General features: G+C 43.5%; 1 protein-coding gene across 1 annotated transcript; it reads left to right on the top strand.

Moving 5' to 3' along the window:
- Positions 1-701: 701 nt before the first annotated feature.
- Positions 702-27,376, top strand: LOC106602746 (meiotic nuclear divisions 1 homolog (S. cerevisiae)). Its single transcript, XM_014195582.3, has 8 exons — positions 702-792; positions 1,738-1,803; positions 3,300-3,357; positions 5,650-5,798; positions 8,243-8,317; positions 10,181-10,295; positions 25,904-25,948; positions 27,013-27,376. The coding sequence occupies exons 1-8, from the start codon at positions 790-792 to the stop codon at positions 27,117-27,119; spliced, it is 618 nt and encodes a 205-aa protein (XP_014051057.1). The 5' UTR covers positions 702-789; the 3' UTR covers positions 27,120-27,376.
- The last annotated feature ends 416 nt before the right edge of the window (positions 27,377-27,792 follow it).

Below are 27,792 nucleotides of genomic sequence, written 5' to 3'. Positions count from 1 at the left end.
AAAATACTTCAACACATCAGAGGAAGAAGTGAAGCGAGAGGTTTACCTTTCGCCAAAATCGGTCAAATAAATCCAATGCGTTCTGGGCCAGGCCGCGCGCCACCCGCCAGGGGCACTGAGGGCGGAGCTGGCATCTATATACAAATATTTGAAATATTTTGTCCTTGAAAGATTGAATTGAGGACTGCTTCTTCTGGGGAGTGTCAATATTGCCAATACATCCATTAGCAATCCAGGGTTTATATACATCATTGGAAGTGGTGAAGTGCAGGGTGACACAAACTTGGTCCTGGTGCACGTTTTGATTTTTGCTCTAGCACAACACTAGTTGATTCAAATAATCAAAGCTTGATGATGAGTTGGTTATTTGAACCAGCTGTGTAGTGCAATGTTCAGGGGGGGCAGGACAGAGCATGGGAAACACTGGGTAGTGGAGGGTAAAAGCAGTTTACTCACCTTTTTTGACTAACAGTTCACCCACCTTTTGCAGAAAAATGCATTGAAAGTATAGGGAACGTAACTTTTTCCACCGTGACCTCCAATCAGAGTTTACTCGCCACATTTGTTTCCATCACTACATCACTGATCATAACCATAGTAGACTTTGCACTGTGTAGGACTGTAGCTCTCCTAAACAGACAGCAGACGGCGCCAGGGTATGAGAGGCGAGTTTAATACCCCGCCCTCCCTTCCCTTGTCCCCTTGTTGACAACCCTTGAACTACCGCGGGAAACTCATTGCTTGCACTGAAGGATAAACGCGGTCCGTGTAGGTTATTTACATTGCATAATGGTAAGTTAGTTATACCGTTTTACAGTCAACACCCTTGCTCCAATTGAATTGCACACTGGCTCAACTAGATAGCCAGTTGAAGAAGCTTTGGCTGAACTCTACAGTAGCTAGCGAAGTATACTATAGCTAGTTAGCACACTCACCTAAAACTAACTAGCATGTATGCTAGCTTGGCATGTCTCTGCTAAAAGAAACTGTTGCGTCCATATGCTAGCTAGGACTATGTTATGTTATATGTGGTTGGCGTTTATTTATGTTCACATGCTCCTTCGAGCTTGCCACGGCCCCTCAGCGAAAGTCTGCAGAGCTTAATTTACACTAATATATCAAGAGGCACAGTGTTTATGTTCCTTTAAAGAGGGGGGGGGGGGGGGGGGGTGCAATGTCAACCCCACCTCTGTTTTGGTAAATAGCTGAGGGATGGAGAGATGTACGTTCAAATTCAAATGTATGTTTGATTCGAAAATGTGGTCGGAATCTTCGTATAGAAGGTATGAAAAGCTCTGTACACACATGCCGTGTGCCTCTAAAATGTTGTAACAGTGTGGGGGGGAGGTCGAGTATAAACATGAACTCAATTCCTTGACAACTTCCTTCACAATAGCTCTGCTCCGCTAAGCGCAAGAAGTATGAAGCCCTAAGTCTGCAGAGACAGCATCTCAGTAAATGCTGTATAGCCAAGTCGGATGCAAGGACTGACCATCCCTGAGATAAAAATTATAGTTTTAACCATGTTTTGAGGCTATACAGTTTTACAATTTATATTGGGTTCTGATGGGCTATGACAGTTGAACTAAGCTCATGAGAAATGTATATGTTAAATTCTTAAGAATCAGTGAATGACTTTCAAGAATCAATTTTGAAAGTCCAAATATGCATGTACCATTTACAGATTGCCACTTTACGACTAACTTATTTTATTTCTTCTATATTTTTGTCTTGCAGTCCAAAAAAAAAGGTCTCAGTCATGAGGAGAAGAGGACACGCATGATGGAGATTTTCTTTGAGACAGTGAGTTAAAGGAATAGTTCACCAAATAACATTAGTGTCCTTGCTAATCGATCCCATAACGTGAATGGGATTTGTGCAACAAATTCTTAAATGTTAGCATGTGGAAACGGTGCCAGGGAAACTAAACCAAAGCATGAATTGCTGTCATACCTTAGCTTCTCCATAGACTGCCTACAGCAGGGTTTCCCAAACTCGGGGCGCGTTTTGTTTTTTGTCCGAGCTCTTCACAGGTGACTGAAATAATCAACCATTCCGTCTTTGATAATTTGAATCAGTTGTTTGTGTTACGGCAAAAAACTAAACGTTCAACCCTTGGGGTTCCGAGGACCGAGTTTGGGAAACTCTGCCCTACAGGATAAGGAAACCAATGTCATTTTGGTGAACTATCCCTTTAATAATTTGACACTTAGGTCTATTTCATAACACACATGCAGTTTCACTTCAAGCTGTGTATGGAGGTCCAAGAGTATCCATGGAGAGTAGTGTGATTGTGGGAGTTTTGAGTCAGTTGGTGAAACCGGGGGGGGGCTGGTTTCGCACTGCAGTTAGAAAGCTGCCGCGGATGCCAGGGTTGGCTATGACACCTGAGCTAAAGTAAACAGACCAAACACAGCACCTTGAGCGTGCCTCCATCTCTCAAACACACACACACACAGGCTCTCCCTCTAGTGTGAAACACCCTTGGACATGTCGGGGCAGGAAACTTGGTTTCTAAGCTGGGGTTAACCAGTAGAAGAGGTTTTCAGGACGGTACATGCTGTATAGCTGATTCAGAGTAAAGTTAGTTTGAACATGAAATTCTGCACATGCGAAATATCGGTTCTCCGGAGCCTTTTGAAACTGAGCCAAACCCAAAATGTGTCCCAAATTGCACCCTTTTCCCTATTTAGTACCTTTGACCAGAACCCTATAGACCCTGGTCAAAAGTAGCGCACTACATAGGGAATAGGGTGCCATGTGCGACGCCGACGCACACTGGGGTTGAATAGCGGGAACCGGGTTACCAAGATGTCCCAACCAAACCAACTCCCTTTTCACCGGTGAAAAATAACTGCAAGAAACCAGAAGTCTGCAGTTTGACAAGTCTGCAGGGATTTCAACCTCTTTGTCACACTCTTACTGGTCACTTAAAGGTTTAAAACCATAGAATTAATTTCTAGGTGTAAAGCATACTTCATCATATCATGTTTGATCATGAGTTATAGGCCTATACCGGTTTTTGGTATCCTATAACGTTTTCCATGCCCTCTTTGATTTGAAGCAACACCAATAAATGTCCATTTCACTGTCATTCCAAGAAAAAATGTATGTTGACTCACTGAATGCATGCATATGGGCTGTAGGTGTTTTATCTTATGGCCTAGCTGAAAATATAGAGCTTCTAGAGTATTAGTTTAGGCCAGCTTGGCACCCTGTCTAACTTGCTCATACATTTAAAAATATATATATATATTTTATATATATATATGGAGTTGTTTTTTTGTCTTTCTCACCAGAAAGAGGTGTTTCAGCTGAAGGACATCGAGAAAATCGCCCCCAAGACTAAAGGAATAAGTGAGTAATGATTCATTGAGACGAACCAGATGGATCGTTTTACAAGTGAAACCCGGGACTCGTGATTTATTTTCTATATAAATAAAATAAAACATTAAATTAAAACATTTCCCTGCGATGCCAAGGTGCCGTTTCTACTCAGTGACGGCATATGGATCCCAAATCTTTAAGACCGGCGTACTAAAATTCCCAGAGGTAGTTTTTCCCCTCTTGAATTTAATAGTGTTAATGTTTTTGGGCCGAGCATTCTGCGGATGCTTGAAGTCGTTCCGCGTCATTTTCTTCCCATGAATGTGCGGTCTGTGTCAACACGGAAAGGTGCCCTCATGCACCCATAACAACATAATGGTAAAATAGTCCCAACATCATCGTCTTGGCAACCGAGTCTAGCCCTAACCACTATGATTCATCCCATATTTAGGCTGTAGTATGGAGTGGGACAACACTACTGCCAAAAGGCACTAACTTCTCATAGCGATGATACAGATGAAATGGCTAAGTTTGGGTATGGGCTGAACTGCATTTGCTTGAACACACAATGAATCCTTTACATGTTGCGTGAGTGTGTCTGTGTAAATAGAGAGAAAAAACTTCAATGAAAAGTACACGTTTTAAGTGCTGATCCCATAGAGAAACAAAGCCGTGCTGTTTTGGTACGCACCCAAAAGGGACTTTATTTTCCTTTTTTTGTTTTTCTTACAGTGGACGTTACATTAATTTGGGGAAACTTGATAGGGCTGCTCGCGACTGATTGGAATCACATGTTTTTAAAGGCCCTGCTCTGACATCGGGATGTAGTTACGGGGGCAGGGTGGGAGGAGGGGGACTGTGTGATATACACAGCAGTTTATCACACACAGCAGAGAGAGAGAGAGAGAGGGAGAGAGAGAGAGAGGGAAGGAGGGAGAGAATGAGAGGGGGAGAAAGGGAGCTAGTGGGAGAGAGTGACATCAGGGGCCCTCTTTGAATACGTTGAAAATGCATCCATCCTTTTCCTTGATGTAGCCTAATCACTCATTTCAAATCATTGGATAAGCGAAACCAAGGATTCAACTACATTGCCTTCCACCAATCCAGCTATGTTATATCAGTGATTATTTGAGGGAATTATATATTTTCGAGAGAGAGAGAGAGAGAGACTAGCAAGTCCAGATGTGCCAGACGATCGAGAAATTTAAGCATGTTTGATAAATGAGGCCCCTGAAATCCTCGTTCCAGAGTTGCTTGAACAGGGCCCATTAGTTTGATTCTCCCTGCTGCCCAACATCCTCCCAGTACTTAAAGGGGAAATTCAGTGGTTTACATATACATAGTATACTAAGTATAGCTAAAGTTTGTAGTGGCTGTTGAGAGAAAACAGAACAATGGATTACAGTTTCTCCTGGCCATAGACTGCTTTCAGGATGTGGAGCCATCTAACTTTAAATTGTAAAATACTGAACTTTCCCTTTAACACAGCTCACTCCAAATCACACCAGATCAACTTTATTAGTGCTACGGCAGAGGAACAGAACAGTCCATGATTTTGGACTATCGCATTTCACCAGCCGCCCTCGTTCCAGATGTAAGAACGTTCTATTACGCTCGGAGGTAAAGTTTCCCCTTGGTAAAGATCTAGGACCAGCGTCCCCTCCCCCAATATATCCTTAACCATTGTGGGGAAAATGCTAAACTGACACAAAAACAACTTCATGGGGCAACTTCGTAAGCCCTCTATTACTCTCGGCTGATTTGGGATCAGTTAAGAGAGGGAGGGAATACACAGAATTAAATCAACATTTTCCCTTATCGTTGTAGATGAGTGTGCTAGGGTTGCATCCCAAATGACACCCTATTCCTTATTTAGTGTACTACTTTTGGCCAGGACCCATTAGCGCTTTGGTCTAAACTAGTGCACTATATAGGGAATAGGATGCCATTTGGGATGCAGATTGATTCTGGTCTCGGTACATCTGGACCACAGAGTTGGAAAATCGACGCTATATGAGGCTGGATAGTATAATGGGCTTTACTCAGTAATATGACAATTCGAAACAAATCTAGTTGTTTTCTTATGGAGTGTGAATTGATCATTAGGGAACTAGGCCACTAACACATTCCTGGGCTCTACATCAATTCACCTTTCCGTGATTCCTCACATCCTTTTCAGTCATATTGGAGGAGATGGTCCAAGGTCCCTCCACTCTGACCTTTTTCCTCCAATGGGTTTTAAGAAGGTGAGGACAGAGGATGCGAAGAACCCAGGAAAGATTAACTGAGAAAGAGCCCTTGCCTCTCTCCTCCTGTCTGCAGCACCCATGTCAGTGAAGGAGGTTCTCCAGAGTCTGGTGGATGACAACATGGTGGACTGTGAGAGAGTGGGCACCTCCAACTACTACTGGGCCTTCCCCAGCAAGGCCCTGCACGCCCGCAAGCGCAGGTTGGAGGAGCTGGACAAGCAGGTGATTATAACGGGTGTATTGTGGTCTAGCAGTCTAAGCCACTGCCTCTAGACCATACCGCTGCAGCACGGGTTAGAATCCGACCCACTGCTACAGCAACTTTCTTTACTCTATTTATCCTATCCAATAAACACAATATGTGAGTGTGACTGCCCCCTCAATAGTGTGATCTGTCTTCTGTTTCTGGAATTTTGTAACCCTACTGACACTGCAGGGGGGGGATTATTTTGGTTTTCAACAGGGCAAAGTACATGGTCACTCCCCCACCTGACCTCTAACCTTAACCTAATGCTGCAGGTCTACTGGCCTCTCCTCCCCTCCAGTTTTAACAGCTTGCTAGACTCTTTATGGAGTTCACGCCGTGACTCACATGGTTCTTATTACAGAACATCTTAGGCCTATAGACCTCACGTACCAGGTGTGTGTCCCAAATGGTACCCTATTCTCTACATAGTGCACTTCTTTTGACCAGGGCCTTATTGGATATGCTTAACTCAATAACCCTATGTGCCCTGGTCAAAAGTAGTGTACAACATAGGGAATAGGGGGCAATTTGGGTCCTGATCAAAAGGATTGCACTACATAGAGAATAGGGTGCCATTTGGGATACAGCCCTTGTCTGCATAGTCTCAAGCCCACAGACAGACCGGTACATTTCCTATCCCAAATGCATTCTCTGTTTTCAGAGCTGTGGTTAACTGTACTCTGGTTTCTGTAGCTAGCACACCAAGCAGGCACACTTGTTTGCAGTAAAGCATTTGCTTTTATTGTAAGTGGGAGATAAAGGAATTACTACTACACTCAAACAGGTGTTAAGACTTACTGATCACATGTTGTGTGATCAGCATTTCATTTTGTTCATGAAATTGCACTTTACAAATCTTCAAAATTATAAAATATTGACTGTGAAGACAAAATTAAAATGTACCTAGACTGGCTTCGAGGTCTAGAGTTGAGTTTGAGGGGAGCGGTTAAGACCGCTGTCTTCAGAGCTCACACACAGCCTACCATGTCTGCGTGTGTTCGAAATCCAGCCCACACCCTTCTGGCACAATCTTCTCTCCCATCTTTCCTGTCTTTCTCTCGCTATCTCTATCCCCAACAAAATAAAGAATAAGTAAGGAGTACATTTTCAACGCAGTTGAAAATCTCATTTGGTCATGATCTCATTTGGTCATGATCACCAGAGGAAGCTCTAGGTTCAGAACCAAAGTAGCCTACATCTAAGACCTAATAGTCTCATTGCAGAGTTGTGGGGGGTGGCGGACTCGCTATCAGTTAGCGGCGCTGAAGGTGGTGTGGCTTGTCACAGGCGCCAGTGTCACTTGAACAGTTGGTGGTCCTCTCGATAGCATTTCCTCCTCGTGATGACCCAGTTCCCCAGCCCAGCCCCACGCCACAGACCAGACGTGGTGAAGGTGTGTACTGGGCGGCGAATTAACAGCTTCTGGTCGCCAGTGGTGCCACTGATGCGGCCGCCGCCGAGTTGGAAATTAAACACAGTGGCGTGAATATGTGATCCTTTATTTATATGAGAACCCTCCCGTGTCTTATTCCATAAACAGAGTACAAGGAAGGCGACTGTTTCTTTGTTTTATAGTCTATACAGTTTTATAAAAATTGTAGTGAGTTATTGTTTTATCACCGTCTGAACTTTTGAATACAAAACGTTTTAATGCGAGTTATGATGTATAAAGAGATGTCAATTAACGTGCCCCAAATGACACCCTCTTTACTGTGTAGGGACACAGCCAATGCCAATGTGTTAGAATAGTAACCAGTGCAGAATAATTTTGTCTCATGGTTCTTTGCCATGACTTTCGATTTGAGTTTTGAGAAATATTATAGCTGCCTGACTCTTGCCTTCTGTTACCATGGGATGACAGAGTTTGGGAGTATGCAGGTTTTCATACCGGCGTATACGGTATTACCAGAAGTGCACACAAGGGGCACTATTTCTTTTGACGCACAAAATATAGGTAACATGTATTTTGATCCAGGAGGGGATTGAATGTCACTGCTGTAACCAAGAAGCTTGATCTTGACATCTAACTACTTAGTTAGCAAACCAAATGCATAGCTGGAGCCCTGACCTGGATATAATTTATTTGACACATCTTAGCTGTCTTGTGTAAGTAGCACGCACCCCCACAGGTATTGAAAATAATACCGTTAGTATTTCGAAATACTCCGATATTCATTATAAATGGTATATCGCCCAAGCCTAAAGACAGTAATGGCAGCTGTTTCATGCACAATTTAAGAATTTGATAATGTATGTGTATGATATTTAGTTATATGTGCATGATTTTTGGGGGGATTATGTGCGTGATGAATAGTTACATGTGTCAAATTGAAGTTGAAGCCCACAAAACACAACATTGATGTGAAAATTAAATATGGTGTTAAATTGTGTTAATTCAAGATCTCCTTTCTCGCCATAGCATACCGAGGTGAAACAAAGGAAGATGTCTCTGCAGCAGGCTGTCGACAAAGCAAAAGTAGGACGTGAAGATACAGTAAGTACATTTATGCGCACATGCCAACCTTAAAGGGAAAGCAGGCCATTTATTATCCTTCATTTTATCACTGAAAATGGGTCTGTGTTACGTTAAGACTTATGAATTTGTTAATGAGTGATTTGTTTTCATCTGCAGTAATTTAGAGTTTTTGTATTTTTGTAAGTTAAAAGGACTAGAATCCACACCAGTGAGAGGGGTAGGTGTGTGTGTGTGTGTGTGTGTGTGTGTGGCATATACAGTGCATTTGGAAAATTATTCAGACCCCTTGACTTTTTCCACATTTACGTTACAGCCTTATTCTAAAATGGATTAAATAGTTTTTTCCCCTTCATTTTTAGAAATGTTTGTTAATTTATTAAGAATAAAAAATGGATGGGAAGTGTTGCTGCACAGTTATTTTCAGGTCTCTCCAGAGATGTTCAAGTCCGGCTTGTGGCTGTGCCACTCAAGGACATTCAGAGACTTGTCCCGAAGCCACTCCTGCGTTGTCTTGGCTGTGTGTTTAGGGTCGTTGTCCTATTGGAAGGTGAACCTTCGCCCCAGTCTGAGGTCCTGAGCGCACTGGAGCAGGTTTTCATCAAGGATCTCGCTGTACTTTGCTCTGTTTGTCTTTCCCTCGATCCTCACTAGTCTCCTAGTCCCTGCCGCTGAAAAACATCCCCCCCAGCATGATTCTGCCACCACCATGCTTCACCGTATGGATGGTGCCAGGTTTCCTCCAGACGTGATGCTTGGCATTCAGTTCAAAGAATTCAATCTTGTTTTCATTAGACCAACGAATCTTGTTTCTCATGGTCTAGAGTCCTTTAGGTGCTATTTGGCAAACTCCAAGCGGGCTGCCATGTGGTTTTTACTGGTGGAGTGCTGCGGAGATGGTTGTCCTTCTGGAAGTTTCTCCAATCTCCATAGAAGAACTCTGGAGCTCTGTCAGTGACCATGGGGTTCTTGGTCACCTCCCTAACCGAGGCCCTTCTCCCCCGATTGCTCAGTTTGGCTGGGTGGCCAGCTCTAGTGGTTCCAAACTTCTTCCATTTTAAGGATGTAGGAGACCAATGTGTTCTTGGGGACCTTCAATGCTGCAGAAATGTTTTGTTACCGTTCCCCAGATCTGTGCCTTGACACAATGCTGTCTCGGAGCTCTACGGATAATTCCTTCGACCTCATGGCTTGGTTTTTGCTCTGACATGCCCTGTCAACTGTGACCTTTTGTATAGACAGGTGTGTGCCTTTCCAAATCATGTCCAATCAATTAAATTTACCACAGGTAGACTCCAATGAAGTTGTAGAAACATCTCAAGGATGATCAATGGAAACAGGCTGTAACGTAACAAAATGTGGAAAAAGTCAACAGGTCTGAATACTTTCCGAAGGCACTGTATGTGTTTGCGATTGGGGGGGGTCAATAGTTACATTTTGGGATATTATTTTTGACAATGTATTGTTTTGACAATATTCATTTTGTGGAAGTTGGCTGTACCTGCACCAAAACACCTTCCTTCATAGATGGTTCTCCATCTTCTTTTTAAATGGGGAGCCAATTTTGTTTTCAACACTTCTATTTCCCTGACTGATCAAAACTCGTTTTCTTTTGTCTCTGTGCAGCAGACATATGGCGAGCAATATGTTTGGAACATCGAATTGCAATGAAATCACAGTATCGAATCGCAATACATATAGAATTGTGAGAATTGCAATACATATCATATTGCACCTAAGTATGGTGATAATATCGTATCGTGAGATACCTGGCAATTCCCTGCCCTAATATGTATTTGCAGACTTGGTGTGTGTATACTTGTGCATATATTTGTGTGTGTGTGTGTCTTTTGGATTTTCACGTGTGTGTGTCCACCTATAAAGGAGGAGCGGGCCTCTCTTCTAAAGGAGCTGCAGGCCCTGAGGGAGAAGAGGAGTCATCTGAAGGCAAAGCTGGAGAAGTACAGGGAGTGTGACCCAGAAGTGATCGAGGAGATGAGTGAGTACCCTGTTACCAGCCTCTCAAAACAAGGAGGCTGCGTCCCAATAATCTGACCTTTTTTCCTGAAGTATGCTCTCAAAGTGCTCACTCACGCTCGCGAGTGGCGCAGTGGTCTAAGGCACTGCATCTCAGTGCTAGAGGTGTCACTACAGACCCTGGTTCGATTCCAGGCTGTATCACAACCGGCCATGATGGGAGTCCCATAGGGCAGCGCACAATTGGCCCAGTGTCGTTAAGGTTTGGCCGGGGTAGGCCGTCATTGTAAATAAGAATTTGTTCTTAACTGCCTAGTTAAATAAAAATGTCCCTCCAAATGTCAGGCGTTTAACTTTTATCTGTACTCCTTTGGTTCTCGAGAAAGAGTCTATTTAGTATTTTATAGGTCATATCAACAATGAGTCCTGCTTTAACCACAAGCTCATTTTATCTGGATTTTGAACCTTGCCCCAATTTTGTATATCTTCGAACTTTTGCCATTGTTGAAACCTCCCCATACAAATTAAGTTTGGATCTAATTAATACAAGGAGGGAATCCAATGAAACATCAGGTGCCTCATCTGGACAGATGGCCCGATCCACAGCTGTCCATCAGGCCTTCCTATTAAAAGCCCAGAGGCTGAGGAGAGGCCTGGACAGCGTCCAAGAGGGAGAAAGCAATCAAGCAGCCCCATACCAGTAGCCTACGAGTCCATACTTAAGTCTCAAATCTGGATCTGCTCCAGTGCGTAGAAATAGAATCGATAGATTGAACATGGCTCCAGTCCAGCACAAGGAAATAGGATCCATAGAACGGACACTCCTCATGATTAGTCATGGCTCATCCAAAATGGAGACGCCATCAGATTTGTGCACCTTACAGTTGCGTGAGGCACATAAAAATTCAAAGAACTGATGCACTGATAATCTAGTCATCGAGCATTTCAAACACAGTCGGTCTACCACTACGGAACATGGCTTTGAATCGGAATGCCCGTTCTATCCCTTTCCAAATCTATGCTTCCCCTCCTTGACTTCTCTGGTTTCAAGTCTTGCTCAGTTTAACCCATCTCTTAAAGCAGAAACTCAGACTAAGCCCATGGCTGTTATTGCGTACACAACATGGCTGACCTCTTGGGCCTGCACGAAATTTAACCGGTCGGGATTAACAGCTTTTAACGGTCTGCCCGTGTTCTGAGTTTATAGGCTGTTTATTTTTACACACCTCTCAACTGGTATAGGCACGACAAGCGATTGACTATTTGGAGTCTTAATAAGGAATTTTTGTGGCGTTAGTGTGTGTGTGTGTGTGTATATTTGCACCCATGTGACACTCTAAATGTGTGATTGATTTATCTTGTCGTCCTCTCTCCTGTCCCTCGATGCTATGAGGCCTCGCTATTGAGTTGTCAAGCACATGAACAGTGCTGTCGTTTTAATAGCCCCGACACTGCACTCCACGCCTCCGCTAGTGTCACTGAAGAAGCAGTTATTCTCCAGAGTGACTTAACACAGACTCTGAACAGAATCTTGGGGAAACAGCTGGCCCCATGTCCATTACAGAGTCCCCTTGGAAAAACAGCCCATTTCCCAATGATGTACTCACATGGCTAAACCGCTACAACAGCTGTGTGGCTACCGCGACAGGGAAGTCTTTTACTCTGTTCTTTTATGGGTTGAATGGGTTCTCTCCATTTTTGCCTGTGAAATTGTTCTGCTCATCAAAATAATAGGCGCAAGCGTACCAATGAAGGCCCTAGCAGGTGTGTGTTTTCAAGTTTGTATTAGTCGTATGTACGGGATACACACAGTATACACCGCCCAACGAAATGCTTACTTGTCGGTTGCTTCTCGATAGAGGTCGACCGATTAATCGGAATGGCCCATTTTAATTAGGGCCGATTTTCAAGTTTTCATAACAATCGGTAATCTGTATTTTTGGCCGCCGATTTTCCGATTTAAAAGAAATATATATATTTTTTACACCTTTATTTAACTAGGCAAATCAGATTAAGAACACATTCTTATTTTCAATGACGGCCTAGGAACGGGGGTTAACTGGCTTGTTCAGGGGGGATTCGTTTTTGCAACCTTCCGGTTACTAGTCCAACGCTCGAACGACCTGCCTTACATTGCACTCCACGAGGAGCCTGCATGGCAGGCTGACTACCTGTTACGCGAGGGCAGCAAGAAGCCAAGGTAAGTTGCTAGCTAGCATTAAACTTATCTTTATAAAAAAATATAAATCTTAACATAATCACTAGTTAACTACACATGGTTGATGATATTACTAGTTTATCTAACGTGTCCTGCGTTGCATATAATCGATGCGGTGCCTCATCGAATCACAGCCTACTTCGACAAACGGGTGATGATTTAACAAGCGCATTTGCGAAAAAAGCACTGTTGTTGCACCTAACCATAAACATCAATGCCTTTCTTTAAAATCAATACACAAGTATATCTTTTTAACCTGCATATTTAGTTAATATTGCCTGCTAACATGAAATTGTGTCACTTCTCTTGCGTTCATTGCACGCAGAGTCAGGGTATATGAAACAGTTTGGGCCGCCTGGCTCGTTGCGAACTAATTTGCCAGAATTGTACGTAATTATGACATAACATTGAAGGTTGTGCAATGTAACAGGAATATTTAGACTTAGGGATGGCGCCCGTTAGATAAAATACGGAACGGTTCCGTATTTCACTGAAAGAAAAAACATTTTGTTTTCGAGATGATAGTTTCTGGATTCGACCATATTAATGACCTAAGGCTCGTATTTCTGTGTGTTTATTATATTATAATTAAGTCTATGATTTGATAGAGCAGTCTGACTGAGCGGTGGTAGGCACCAGCAGGCTCGTAAGCATTCATTCAAACAGCACTTTTGTGCGTTTTGCCAGCAGCTCTTCGCAATGCTTCAAGCATTGCGCTGTTTATGACTTCAAGCCTATCAATTCCCAAGATTAGGCTGGTGTAACCGATGTGAAATGGCTAGCTAGTTAGCGGGGTGCGCGCTAATAGTGTTTCAAATGTCTCTCGCTCTGAGACTTGGAGTAGTTGTTCCCCTTGCTCTGCAAGGGTAACGCTGCTTCGAGGGTGGCTGTTGTCGATGTGTTCCTGGTTTGAGCCCAGGTAGGAGCGAGGAGAGGGACGGAAGCTATACTGTTACACTGGCAATACTAAACTGCATATAAGAACATCCAATAGTCAAAGGTATATGAAATACAAATCGTATAGAGAGAAATAGTCCTATAATTCCTATAATAACTACAACCTAAAACTTCTTACCTGGGAATATTGAAGACTCATGTTAAAAGGAACCACCAGCTTTCATATGTTCCCATGTTCTGAGCAAGGCACTTAAACGTTAGCTTTCTTACATGGCACATATTGCACTTTTACTTTCTTCTCCAACACTTTGTTTTTGCATTATTTAAACTAAATTGAACATGTTTCATTATTTATTTGAGGCTAAATTGATTTTATTGATGTATTATATTAAGTTAAAATAACTGTTCATTCAGTATTGTTGTACTTGTCATTATTACACTTTTTGTTTTTTTAAATCGGCCGTTTAATCGGTATCGGCAGTGAAAAATCATAATCGGTCGACCTCTACTTCTCAACAATGCATCAATAACAAAGGATGTGAATACGAACAAGGTAAATGGCTCAGTAGAATATAATAAACACTTTAGCATGAGTGCCTTCAGAAAATATTCACACCCCTTAACGATCTGGCCTTAATGACCATGCACTCTTAATTAACTCTAGAAGAGGACTGCCCCCCCCCGGTTCCTCTCTAGGTTTCTTCCTAGGTTCCCGCCTTTCTAGGGAGTTTTCCTAGCCACCATGTTTCTGCATTGCTTGCTGTTTGGGGTTTTAGGCTGGGTTTCTGTGCAGCACTTTGACATCTGCTGATGTAAAAGGGCTTTATAAATACATTTGATTGATTGACCCCTTCACTTTTTCCACATTTTCTTACAAAGTGGGATTCAAATGGATTTTGTTGTAATTTTGTCAACGATCTACACAAGACTCAAAGTGAAAGAACATTTTTAACATTTGTAAAAATAAATATGAAGAAGAAAACGCATATAATATATATTGATTAAATAAGTATTTAACCCCCAGAGTCAATACATGTTAGAATCACCTTTTGGCAGCGATTACAGCTATGAGTCCTTTTGGTTAAGTCTTTAAGAGCTTTCCACACCTAGATTGTGCACGATATGCCCATTAATTTATTAAAACAATTATTCATCCATTTTCAGGTTTTGTCATAGATTTTCAAGCCGATTTAAGTGAAAACTGTAACTCGGCTACTCAGGAACATTAACTGTCTTCTTGATAAGCAACTCCAGTGATTTGGCATTGTGTTTTAGGTTGTTGTCCTGCTGAAAGGTGAATTCATCTCCCAATGTCTGGTGGAAAGCAGACTGAACCAGATTTTGCCTGTGCTTAACTCCATTTAGTTTATTTTTTTTATCCTGAAAAACTCCCCAGTCCTTAACGATTACAAGCATACCCGTAACAAGATGCAGCCACCACTATGCTTGAAATGTGTTCTATTGGATTTGCCCCAAACATAACACTTTGTACTCAGGACGAAAAGTTCATTGCTTTGCCATATTTTTTTGCAGTATGACTTGTTGCAAACAGGATGCATGTTTTGGAATATTTTTATTCTGTAAAGTCTTCCTCCTTTTCACTCTGTCAGTTAGGTTAGTATTGTGGAGTAACTACAATGTTGTTGATCCATCCTCAGTCTCCTATCACATTCATTAAACTCTGAATTGTTATAAAGTCACCATTGGCCTCATGGTGAAATCCGTGGGTGGTTTCCTTCCTCTCTGGCAACTGAGTTAGGAAGGACGCCTGTGTCTTTGTAGTGACTGGGTGTATTGATACACCATCCAAAGTGTAATTAATAACTTCACCATGCTCAAAGGGATATTCAATGTGGGGGAAATGTCCATAGGGGGAGTAGGACGGGGGACCAGGTAGCTGACTAGTGGTGGCTATTCAGCAGCTGAGGGTAGAAACTATTGGCCAGTCTTTCAGCTTTTTGTACTGCCCGTGTCTGAGTGATTTGAAGCAGGGATAAAAGGCCGTGGCTGGGGTCCCTGATGATCATCTTGGCCTTCCTGCGACACCTGGTGTTGTAGCTGTCCTGTTGAGCAGGCAGTGTGCACCCAATGGTGCATTCGGCTGCGCGTATCACCCTCTGAAGAGCCTTTCGGTTCTCGGTGGAGTTGCCGTACCAGGCTGTGATGCAGCCTGACAGCATGCTCTCGATGGTGCTTCCGTCAAACACTGTAAGGGCCCTCGGGGACAGGCCGAATTTCTTCAGCATCCTGAGGTTGAAGAGTTGCTGTCGTGCCTTCTTCACTACGGTGTCTGTGGGGTTAGACCATTTCAGCTTCTCTGAAGTTATTGACCGCCTCAACAACGTGTCCGTTCATGAGGATGGGAGCTTCTCTAGCCTGGTTCCTCCTGAAGTCCACAATCAGCTCCTTTGTTTTGCTAACGTTGAAGGAGATGTTGTTTACCTGGCACCACACTGTCAGAGTGCCTACCTCCTCCCTGTAGGCTGTCTCTTCGTTGTCTATGATCAGGCCTACTACTGTTGTGTCTTCAGCAAACTTGATGATTGAGTTGGAACTACCCATGCAGTCGTGGATATACAGAGAATACAGGAGGGGACTGAGGACGCACCCTTGTGGGGCCCCCGTGTTGAGGATCAATGTGGAGGAGGTAATGTTGCCTACCTTCACCACCTGTGGGCGGCCAGTCAGGAAGTCCAGGACCCAGTTGCATAGGGAGGAGTTCAGACCCAGGGCTGTGAGCTTTGTCATGAGCTTATAGGGCACTATGGTATTAAAGGCAGAGGTGTAGTCGATGAGCAGCATCCTCACATATACATCACATACATATAATCCTTTTGTCCAGATGGGTAAGGGCAGTGCAACGGCGATTGCGTCGTCGTAGGATCTGTCAGGGCGGTAGGCGAATTGGAGAGGGTCGAGTGTGTCGGGGAGGGAGGAGGTGATATGGTCTTTGACTAACCTCTCAAAGCACTTCATGATGACTGAAGTGAGTGCTATTGGTAGGTAGTCATTCAGTTCAATTCCTTTACCTTTCTTGGGCACAGGGATGATGGCGGACATCTTGAAGCAGGTGGGTATAGAGGCCTGAGCTCGGGAGAGATTGAAAATGTCAGAACACAACAGCCAGCTCGTCTGCACATGACTTCTGTGAACGGTGGATGTTGCTGAGGGGAGGACAGCTCACAATAATGGCATTTTCGAATCAGAGTAAATAGAGCTGAATATATTGATAAGTCACCTTGTCTGGTAGATTTACATGGTTATCAAAATGTCACGCCAGGTTAAGCCTACACGAAAATCCCCTATGGGGAAAAATGAATGGTGGAAAAACAATTGGAACCATTTCCCTGTTTGACCGCTAGGTTTATTAGGTATTATGACACATCCACTATGGGGCTCTATAACAAAGGGGTTGAATACTTAATGACTCAAGACATTTTATCTTTTCATTTTTAATTATGAAAAACATAATTACACTTTGACATTATGGGGTATTGTGTATAGGCCAGTAACCAAAAATTCAAATTTGATCAATTTAAAAATCAGGCTGTAATACAACACAATGTGGAAAAAGTCAAGTAGTATGAATACTTTCTGGAGGCACTGTAATACAGGAAGGCACAATTTATATTCCAATATTTACACATAATTGGGGGATTGGAGGACAACCGTTAATTGTACAGTATTTTGCAATCATAATAAGAGTCTGGTAGCAGCAGATGTGTGTTTAGCATGAATGTATGTCTGAGCATGTGCATGTTCGTGTGCATTGCAACCACTGAAGGCATCCCCCCCATCACTTATTTGTCTTGACTGGTATCTGAACCCCCCCCCCCCCCCCCCCCCGGAATTGGTTTCTAATTGTGGCCTGTCTACTGTGGCTCCCTGGTGAAAGTGAATGCCGACCGCTCCTCCCCACCCTAGCCCCCACAGCCCGTCCCATGAGCGCTGAAAGACGAGTCCACGGCGAAATGTCAAACCCTAACCCTGTGTGTGTTCTGCTTAAGTCTGAATGATGAGGCGTGAAAGTCGAATAACGCGATCCAAATCCTACAGACGCACGGCACTCCTAGATTCCCCAGATTGATTGATGGAGGGAGACAGAATGAGCGGAACCTCCCCTATTCTGGTGCCCCCCGCTAACGGGTTTACCCACATGTCCTCCAGGAACTGATTGATTCTGGTGACCGTTGTCGGCGGTGCGAACCGAAATCCCCGGCGCAGGCGGATGCCAAGGAGGACTCCACCTCCGCCCCTACTGCTTCGCCCTCTCTTTCACCACCGTCTCTCTGTCTCCCCCCGCAGCTGTCTCGTTGCCAGAGGGGCTCCACAAGGCTGGGCATTTATCCCCGCGTACATTTTCAGATAATCGTCTCCATGTACCCCATGAAACGCTAATTGTATTTCCAAAGCTGCTAGTGGTTCTCGTGAGGTTATAGGACACTGTGTTGTGTTTAGGTTCAAATGGGGTGTGGATTCAGCCTGCAGTGTGCTAAGACCAGGCAACCCTAGAGTCAGGTTCTGGTCTAGCAGAAGGCTGTGGGCATAGGGGTTCATAAGAACCTACTATTAGACTTGCTATCAAGAGATTTTGACACTTGATACAACTGAGTTGAACTGAATTCATTAATCCCATTTTTACTTTGAAGGACTCCAGTCAAGGGATACAAGTAAAACATTAAAAGCAAATAGACTACAAACCTCAGTGGACATTTGTATAATAAATAATACAAAACCATATGGTAAAAAACATGAACATTATTCTGTACTGTAAATATTATGCAGCTGAGCTAAACTTCGCTGTGTTGTCTTCTACAGGTGAGTCTGCTTTGAATTAACAATTAGCCCCTAGCACTGATATCCTCGTATTTGGAGAAGCTTGCTGGAGTTTGAGTTATGGGTAGGCTACTTTCGCACAGATTTCCTGTTTATCATGCCAACTCTCCAAAAATAGTTCCATCTCTGCACAGTCCTCATCCTTGCCTTGATAACTGTTAGGTTCCTCTAGCGCAATGTGGTCAGTGGGAAGCTGTCCACTTATTTCCACATCACTTCTGTGCGTCTGTCAGTCAGACCAATCCAGAATCCCCTTGTCAATTCATTCATGGATAAATACCTGTTACCCTCTGCTGTTTATGATCACTAGGCATGCTCCTCTCCTTAGACAGTCTTGTCGGCTTTGCACACAGGATTTAGTCTCAGTAGAGATGTAGTACACACTGGAGCTGAAATGGCTCCATCCAGAATATTGCTCTTGCCCAAAGAGCTGAAGATCATCTCTCTCATCTTGCATCTGATCTCTTGGTTGGCTCCTTGATGCTAGGACCATGACCTCTGAGGATCTCCATGTTAATACAGAGACCCATCATCTTTTCCTCTGCCTCACCACTGTCAGTGGTGTCATAGATACTCATATCTCCACTACTCATGTCACTGAGTTACCCCAACAACAACAAAAAACATCTGCACTGTACTCTTGCATGGTTCTCTGCTCAACTCTAATTTTATTGTTCACGTTCACATATTTTGCAGATGTTATTGCTGTTCCTAGCTCCAACAGTGCTTAAATACCTAATAATACAAAAGCTCTGTGTGTCTGACAGTATTGTCCAGTTAGGTAATACGATCCATATCTCCCTCAGTAAACAGGATACTGTGATAGGAAGACACTGACTTTGTTGTGGCTGAGGTGTAGCCTTGCTCTGCAAAAAATAGCTTTGACCTTTTGAAAACAATAGCAAAAAAGCAAGTTTTTTTTAATAATTGCCCCACATTTTTAAGCAAATGTTCAAAGTTACTGAAACTCATTCTTAAAAGCTCATTCTGTTCAATCATATTCCAATATCCCTGTGACTTCCTAATAGAAAGTTACCTCACTTTCAGGGCTCTCCAGTGCAACCATTTTACTCCCATATGTGCCTAAATATTTTAATGACCAGTAGTTTTGTTATCATCGCTTAAGTGGGGAGACAACTTGGGAGTAGCTGACTCACTTGACTGTTGGCGTTGATTGAGGAAACCACCAGTGTAATGGAAAGTAAGTTTCCAGTTTTTAGAAATGTTAGAAAATCTATTAAATACAGTAATATCTCATTTACATAAGTGTTCACAACCCTTTGCGATGACACTCCAAATTGAGCTCAGGTGCATCCAATTTCATTTGATCATCTTTGAGATGTCACTACAACTTGATTGGAGTCCACCTGTGGCCAATTCAATTGTTGGACATGATTTAGAAAGAAACACACCTGTCCCACAGTTTACAGTGCATGTCAGAACAGAAACTATACCATGAAGTCCAAGGAAATGTCTGTAAATCTCCAAGAGAATTGTGATGAGGCATGTATCTGGGGAAAGGTATAAAACAATTTCTAGAGTGTTGAAGGATTCCAAGAGCACAGTGGTCTCCATCATTGGGAAATACGGAACTACCCAGACTCTGTCTACAGCTGGCCCTCTGACCAAACTGAGCAAATGGTCAAGAAGAACCTTGGTCAGGGAGGTGACCAAGAACACAATGACCACTCTGACAGAACTAAAGAGTTCCTTGGCTGAGAAGGGAGAACCAGCCAGAAGGACAACAATCTAAAGCACTTCACCAATCTGGGCTTTATGGGAGAGTGGCCAAACGGAAGCCACTACTGAGAAAAAGGCACATGACGGCATGCCTGGAGTTTGCAAAAAGGCACGTGAAAGACAGATCACTAGGCAAAATGTATGTAGAAAACCAGGCACAGCTCATCACCCGTCTAACACCATCCCTACTGTGACGCATGGTGGTGGCAGCATCCCGCTATGGGAATGCTTTTCAACGGCAGGGACTGGGAGACTGATAAGGATAGAGTGAACAATGACTGAAGCCAAATGCAGGCAAATCCTTAATGAGGACATGCTTCAGTGTGCAAACGACCTTAGACTGGGCAAAATATTTATGTTCCAACAGGACAATGACCCCAAGCATACAGCCAAAGCAATGCTGGAATGGCTTCAGAACTGGAATATGAAAGTACTTCAGCGGTCATGCCAAAGCCCAGACTTGAATCCCATTGAAAATCTGTGGAAAGACTTGATTGTTGTTCACCGCCGCTCCCCATCTAACTTAAGAGTTTGAGAAATTCTGCAAGGAAGAATGGGAGAAAATCACCAAATCCAGATGTGCCAAGCTGACAGACATACCCAAAGACGACTCAACGCTGTAATTACAGATGACTCAAAGATGCTTCTACAAAATCTATTTAATCTATTTTTATTCAGGCTGTAACATAAAATGTGGAATAAGTCATGGGGTATGAATACTTTCTGAAGGCACTGTAAGTACCCCAGTAGTGTTAGGTCATTTTATCTTTGAAAACTCAAACATTGAACAGATACTTTAAATTCAGCAATACAGTGTCTCCAATGGATGTGTTAAAAGTAAATGGTGGTACTTCAAACCTAAATGTACATGTGAGCCTGCTTTGAATTAGCAGTTGGCCCCTTAGCAATGATGATGGGTTTGGAGTTTCAGTTATTCATATGCTACTTTCTCACAGATCCAAAGGTGCATTTCACTGCATTGTGTATTATGCCAGCTCTCCTCTGGGGCAGAAATAAAAGTCCTTCGCTCCGCGCAGTCCTTTTCCTTGCCCTGATAGCCGTTAGGCTCCCCTTGCGCACTGTGGTCAGTGGGGTGCCATCCACCCGTTGCCAGGTCCCTTCTTCATCTCGGTCAGTTAGACCAATCCAGAATCCCTTGTCGATGAATTCATGGATAAATGCCTATTCCTCTCTGCTGTTGATGATCACAAGGTCTGCTACTCTTCTTAGATGGTCCTGTCTGCACACCTCCCAGGATTTAGGATAAACACTACTCTGACCATCATGAGAGGTTGAAGAAACTGGAGCTGAAATACCTCCATCCCCGTTGAGAATATTGCTCTAGCGCAGAGCCCGTAACTGGTCTTTCTCAGCAGAGCAGTGGTTTTCAAAAACGCTCACTCAAAAATCATTCCGTTATAGTGGACATGCATGCCTGTGATCCCAGCCAGTAGAAGTATTCACAGCAACCCCAGACACACTGCAACAGCTCTTTTCACTGAGATCTCCGAAACGAGATACTGGTTGTCTCCTTGGGGTGTTTCTCTCTGTCTCAGTGCTGGGGTCAAGGCCTCTGAGGCTGCCTGCACTGCTGTAAGTATTGACAAGATGTTGCTGTAGCTATTTACGCTCCTCTGCCTCACCACTGTCAATGCTGTCTTTTGTTGTCATAGATACTCTGACATCTCCATGTACTACCGATGGCTTGCTGATTCAACCAAAATGTCTTTACTGCTCTTTAATACATGTCTCTGATCTGAATGTGTGATAGAACTGTGCGGTTAGGGACTTCCTGTGTTGTACCAGGAAGAGAAAGTCTAAAATATGTGACTGGCTGTAACACGGTTATTGTCAACTTGAGGCGGCCTCATCAGTATGAGTATTTGAAAAGCCTGTATCGGTCAACAAGATCATGTCAATTTTTACCTGCATTTCCCTACTTAAAGCTTGAGTAGCTTCAGCACCAGCTATTAGATTTTCTTTCAAGAGATCTTGATACAACTATGGGTTAAACTGAATGTATTTATTTTATTTTTAACATGTTAAGTATTCAGTCAAGGGGTACAATTCAAATATTAAAAGGAAATAGAGTACTTCAATTGACATTGATAAGAAATCCATACAAAACCATTAGGAAAACATTAACAGCACTCAATGCAGTTAAGAAATGCAGCTGAGCCATACATTGCTGGCTTGGTTCCTAAAGGTGAGTCTGTTTTGAGTTAGGAGTTAGCCACTGGCATGGATGCCCTCCTATTTTGAGAAGCCAGCTTATAACTTTTGTGTATGGGCTGGCTACCATCTCACAGATCCAGAAGTGCAATTCACTGCATTCTCCTCTCGGGTAGAAGAATGGGTCCATCACTCTGCGTAGTCTTCATCCTTGCACTGAAAACTCAGGCTCTCCTCTTGACGAGTACCCTGTAGACAGAGTTGTGTCATCTGCCAATATTTATGATCACCAGGTCTGCTTTCCTCCCAGGATTTAGTCTCAGTAGAGATGAAGTACGAACTGGAGCTAAAATGTCTCCATCCCAGTTTCTCTACCCCAGAGAGCTTTTCTTGTAGGCCTATGATCTGAGCCAGAAGAACAACAGCCCCAGACACACTGCAGCAACTCTGGACGGTCTGGAGTGCTGATCTCCTGCTCGGCTCTCTGGGGTGTTGCCCTTTGTCTCAGTGCTGGGGTCATGACCCCTGAGGGAGCATGCACTTCTGGAGACATTGACAAAATGTTTCTGTATATATTCATATTTACTCTCCTCTGCCTCACCCCTGTCAATGCTGTCTTTTGTTGTCATAGATACTCTGAGACCTCTCCATGTACTACCTATGTCCTTCCGATTCAACCAGAATGTCTTTACTGCTGTCTAATACATGTCTCTGCCATGTGTATGTGACAGTTCTGTTTAGCTAGGGACTCGGTTGGGGACTTCCTGTCATACCAGGAAGAGAGATGCATCTATATATGTGACTGGCTGTAGCACGGTTATTTTAAGTTGAGGCGGCCAGATTGCTCTGCCAAAATAGCGGTTGAGGAGTGGGCCTAGCACATTCACATCATTGAAAAGGATAGCAAAAAATACACTAGTTCTGTACATACAGTATAACTGCCGGAGTGAGACATCTAACTTTTTTATAACATTTTTTTTATTTAACCTTTTATTTAACTAGGCAAGTCAGTTAAGAACATATTCTTATTTTACAATGATGGCCTACCCCGGCCAAACCCTCCTCTGACCCGGACAACGCTCAGCCAATTGTGCGCCGCCCTTTGGGATTCCCGATCACGTCGGTTGTGATACAGCCCTGGATCGAAGCAGGGTCTGTAGTGATGCCTCTAGCACTGAGATGCAGTGCCTTAGACCGCTGCACCACTTGGGAGTCCAAAACTTCTATCTAACATGTGGTTCTTCAATTGACCCAATAGGGTTTAAAAAATAAACTGTTACCTTTGCTGTCAAAGGTAAAATGACTCAAAAGCACTGTATGAGTTTTATTTTATTATAATGAACAAAAATACAAAAGCAACATGTAAAGTGTTGGTTTCATGAGCTGAAATAAAAAATCCCAGACATTTTCCATACGTACAAAAACCTTCTCAAATTTCGTGCACAAATTTGTTTACATCCCTGTTAGTAAGCATTTCTCTGTTGCCAAGATATTCCATCCACCTGACAGGTGACCTGACTGCAGTTTGGTGTCGTAATCGACTTCAGTGGGCAAATGCTCATCTTCGATGGCCGCTGGCACGCTGGAGAAGTGTACTCTTCAGCGTTTCAGCTCTACCAGACAGAGATCCTGAGGCCCATTGTCGTGCCATTCATCCGCCGCCATCACCTCATGTTTCAGCATAATGCCCCATGTTGCAAAGATCTGTACACAATTCCTGGAAGCTGAAAATGTCCTAGTTCTTCCATGGCCTGCATACTCACCAGACATGTCACCGATTGAGCATGTTTGGGATTCTCTGGATCGACGTCTACGACAGCTTTTTCTAGTTCCCGCCAATATCCAGAAACTTCGCACAGCCATTGAAGAGGAGTGGGACAACATTCCACAGACCTCAATCAACTGCTTTATCAACTTTATGCGATGGAGATGACGTGCTGCATGAGGCAAATGGTGGTCACACCAGATACTGACTGGTTTTCTGATCCACACCCCTACTTTTTATTTTATCTGTGACCAACAGATGCATATCTGTATTCCCAGGCATGTGAAATCCACTGCATCAGTCAACATGCTCATATCCATTTTTAACCTGAATTAGAGTTGTTAAAGCTGGACTAGCTCCAGCAGTTTTTAATTGATCTACACCGCTGCTTGTCTTAACTTGCTCTCCTTTTACCCGCATCAGAGAGATCAAGGATCGCTAAACAGAACTCCCTTCTAAAGCACAGCAACTCTTGCCGTTATTGCCAGGGACAACATTTACACACACAGGCGCTATGGATATACTGTAATTCCGCTATGGATGTTTAATCTTTGTTATAAATTCAGGGTTTAGTGTTAAGACTGGACCAGCGTCAAATCTGTTAGTAATTTGTGTGGACATAAACCTTGATTTATGCTTACTTACGTTAAACATTTATGCTTACTTAAACACTTGAGCATTTTATGCTTACTTTTATTTCTTTGCACATACAACCTTTTCTTGTAAATTTGAGTTGCCAGTGAAATCCAGTTGAGCAAGCAAAAGAGGGGAAATGAAATTTGCAATTCAAAGTGCGGCCTCTGACATGTCAAGTTTGTTCCCCATAACCTGTTTTCTTTTTAGTTTCCTCTCTTACATGAGAAGACTCACTTATTGTTACTCATTTGACCAATTCCCACACAAGCCTTTGATTAAACCTGTGTAAGTATGTTGACTTGGACATAGTTACTGTATGTATTCTTTGGTCTCAATGGGTTTGGTTAATTAGTTGTAGTTTAAGAGAGTGAAACGGCATAGCTCTGTCCTTTTCCTGATTGAGCCGTATTGAGTTCTTGTTCTTTGGGACATAGGCCTGTGACTTGCGTGACAAACCAAAAAAAGGCCACAGAAATGACATTTTATTTATTTCAGATGACTGTTGCATTCGTTGCTACAGCAATAGGTACAAATCACGTTACCCCCTGCCTCAACTTGCTGATCTGAAGCAAGATTTCCTTTCTCTTCTAATAACCACTCAGCATATCATCACCTGTGTCGAAAATCTGATCTAGGAACGGCCCCTTCGAGGGCGTCTTTTCCCTGGAGATGGAGGTGTTACTTGGCTTCCAGCGAACAATGCGGCTTTGGCCAAGCTTATGTGGCCCAGCTCCCCCCTTGGCTGGCGCTCCCGTGCCCTCTGCCAAGAAATTGGATCCCCGGCGCTGCAATCTTTCTTCGGCGCTAGGCTGGGTAGCATGTTACACTGACATAGCAGATTGATCTGCCATCTCCCCCGAGCCACGGCTATTCACAAAGGGCTGTAATGGATGGGGCACACAGGGTAAATCTCACTTTGGAATTGAAAGTGGTTGGTGTGCGCTCGAGGTGTTGGATTGGCTTGGAAACGGCTGGGGAGTCGGACTGCGGGAGGGATTTCTCTGGTCAGAGCATTGGAAAAAGAAACGCACTCCCCCGCATAATATACTGTTCAGCCAAAGGGCTCGACTCCAATTCAAGTAAAACTGGTTTGTGTAGTAGTGTATAAACGTACCCTTTGTTTCCTGTAGTCAAGTGATATGTAAGAGTTTTCTACTAAATGCATCGTCTGGTTTCCCAAACCCAGATTACTCCTGGACTAAAATGCATGCTCAATGGCACATGTCTAGAAAGGGCTTTTTTAAAGTAGGCACTGTGTCAGGGATACCTACCCTCAATGTCTGATTTTGTTTTTGGTCTTTGTCCAACATTGCAGACTTTTGCATAAGTACAGTACCTATGTGTTGATGGTAGGTTTGTCTTGCAGGAAAATCCAATGTCACAGCTAAAGAGGCAGTGTCCAGATGGACAGGTAAGTCAACTGAAAGACAAACCTGACTAACACGCACAACATGAACAGACCGCTAGACTGTATGGACATCGCACTGGGTTGGATGAGTCAACGTGGTGGAGGCAAAAGCCACACACACTCACCATTACTGGCCATTTTCACTCAAAACACACACAAGAAATCCAGACAAACACACAAGTTTTCTTCCCCGGACCTTTTTTTTGAGTCATGTAGGAAAAAAAACGTTAAAGGGGCATTTCTCTGGGAATCCCATTCTGTGATGACAAAGGTCTTGTTTGCCATCACAGAAAACAACACCTGAAGGTTCTGAAAACCCAAAGTACCTACTAACCAACTGCAGCCCTAAGCACTCCCCATTGTGGCCTGTGTCTACTCCCAACACCCTGCACAGGCTTCCTGTGCACTACGTGAACCCGGCGGTAACCTGGCGCGACCAGTGACCTCAGGGTGATTGTGATCGTGGGGAGGCACTACAGGGAGTTAGGGGCTGCTAGGTGGTGTGTAGTGAGGAGCAGGGTTAGTGTTTACATACCACCTATCGTGTTTCAGTGGATAACTCCCCTTAATCTACAGCCCTTTCACACTGGGTGAACACACACACACAGGCTTTCCCTCTCACTATCGCACACAGCCTTGCATGCACACACACACCCCAGGGTTCACACCACCACTCACTCTGTAAATACAGTGTCATTACATGACGTTAGCGATTGAATGTTATCCGGCCTGGGTTTATTGTTAAGCCTGACAAGTGAACTTAAAGGTGCAATTAGACCTATCCATTGATCCCGCGGGCCCCAGGGAGGGAAAGTGCCCTGCTAACATTTACTCACAACAAATCTCCATTTGGCAACATTGAGGTCACGTCAGAATTGTTTAAATACAAGTTATTTGTTCTGTTTGATGGATGATAATGTGATGCATCAAAGTGAGAACACCAATATGCGCTGATCCCATTGGTCTAATTTGTCTAATTAATTCATTTCACAGTCAGTTATGAATGAGATCAGTGAGAAATATCAGTTAATAAAGTAGTTTTCTAATCATTGTATTTTTGTCTGCAGATAACGTCTTTGCCATCAAGTCGTGGGCCAAGAGGAAGTTTGGTTTCGACGACGGACGCATCGATAAAGCCTTCGGGATTCCTGAAGATTTTGATTACATGGACTGACTGCACAATCTGTAATTTCAATGAATTGTTTTTGTTAATTGAGTGACCTCCATTGCACACAACGCAAGTCAAACATGTTACTTTATGTTGAAAGGACTCTAAATCCACTAAGGCAAGCCCCCCCAAAAAACAGCCTTATGTTTTCCGAAGTTGACTCGGAGCAGCTGCCATTTTGGCATTCGCTCAAGGCCCTTGCAGGTGCAAATGCTGCTTATGTGGAACCTGAGAAGGCGCTGTGCTAACCTTTGGGCTGTTCCGTGGTGGTGGGGGGGGCCTACTTTTGGGACACCTGTTTGCATGAAAATCGAGAGCCCAGAGTCGTTGACGGAAATTAGCTGTGTCCAGCACTTCGACCCCCCCCCCACACACACACACTCCACACACAGAAAAAGAGGCGGCACATCAAACACCCATGCGATGTTAAAAATCTAATCTTCCCTGATTTAAACAGATTGAAATGAAAACAGCCACTCATGTTGTTTTTGCCCCCCCATGTCCCTTATCTTTCTTTTCATAATTTACTTTGACAAAAGAAGCATCTGCCACTGTGGCACCAGGACTGACTGAACTTGTCTTATCTCATGTTTAAATCAAATGAGGGAGAGGGTCGTTGTGGACAAAAGGTGCTTGGTGATTGACAATGCAGTGGTGTGGAGAGTGACGCAAGGAGCAC

Source organism: Salmo salar, chromosome 04 (genome assembly GCF_965601325.2).
Source record: "Salmo salar chromosome 04, fSalSal1, whole genome shotgun sequence".
Classification (NCBI taxonomy): Eukaryota; Metazoa; Chordata; class Actinopteri; order Salmoniformes; family Salmonidae; genus Salmo; species Salmo salar.
Note: the sequence above shows the minus strand (reverse complement) of the source record. Positions and strands in the feature narration are given on the sequence as shown.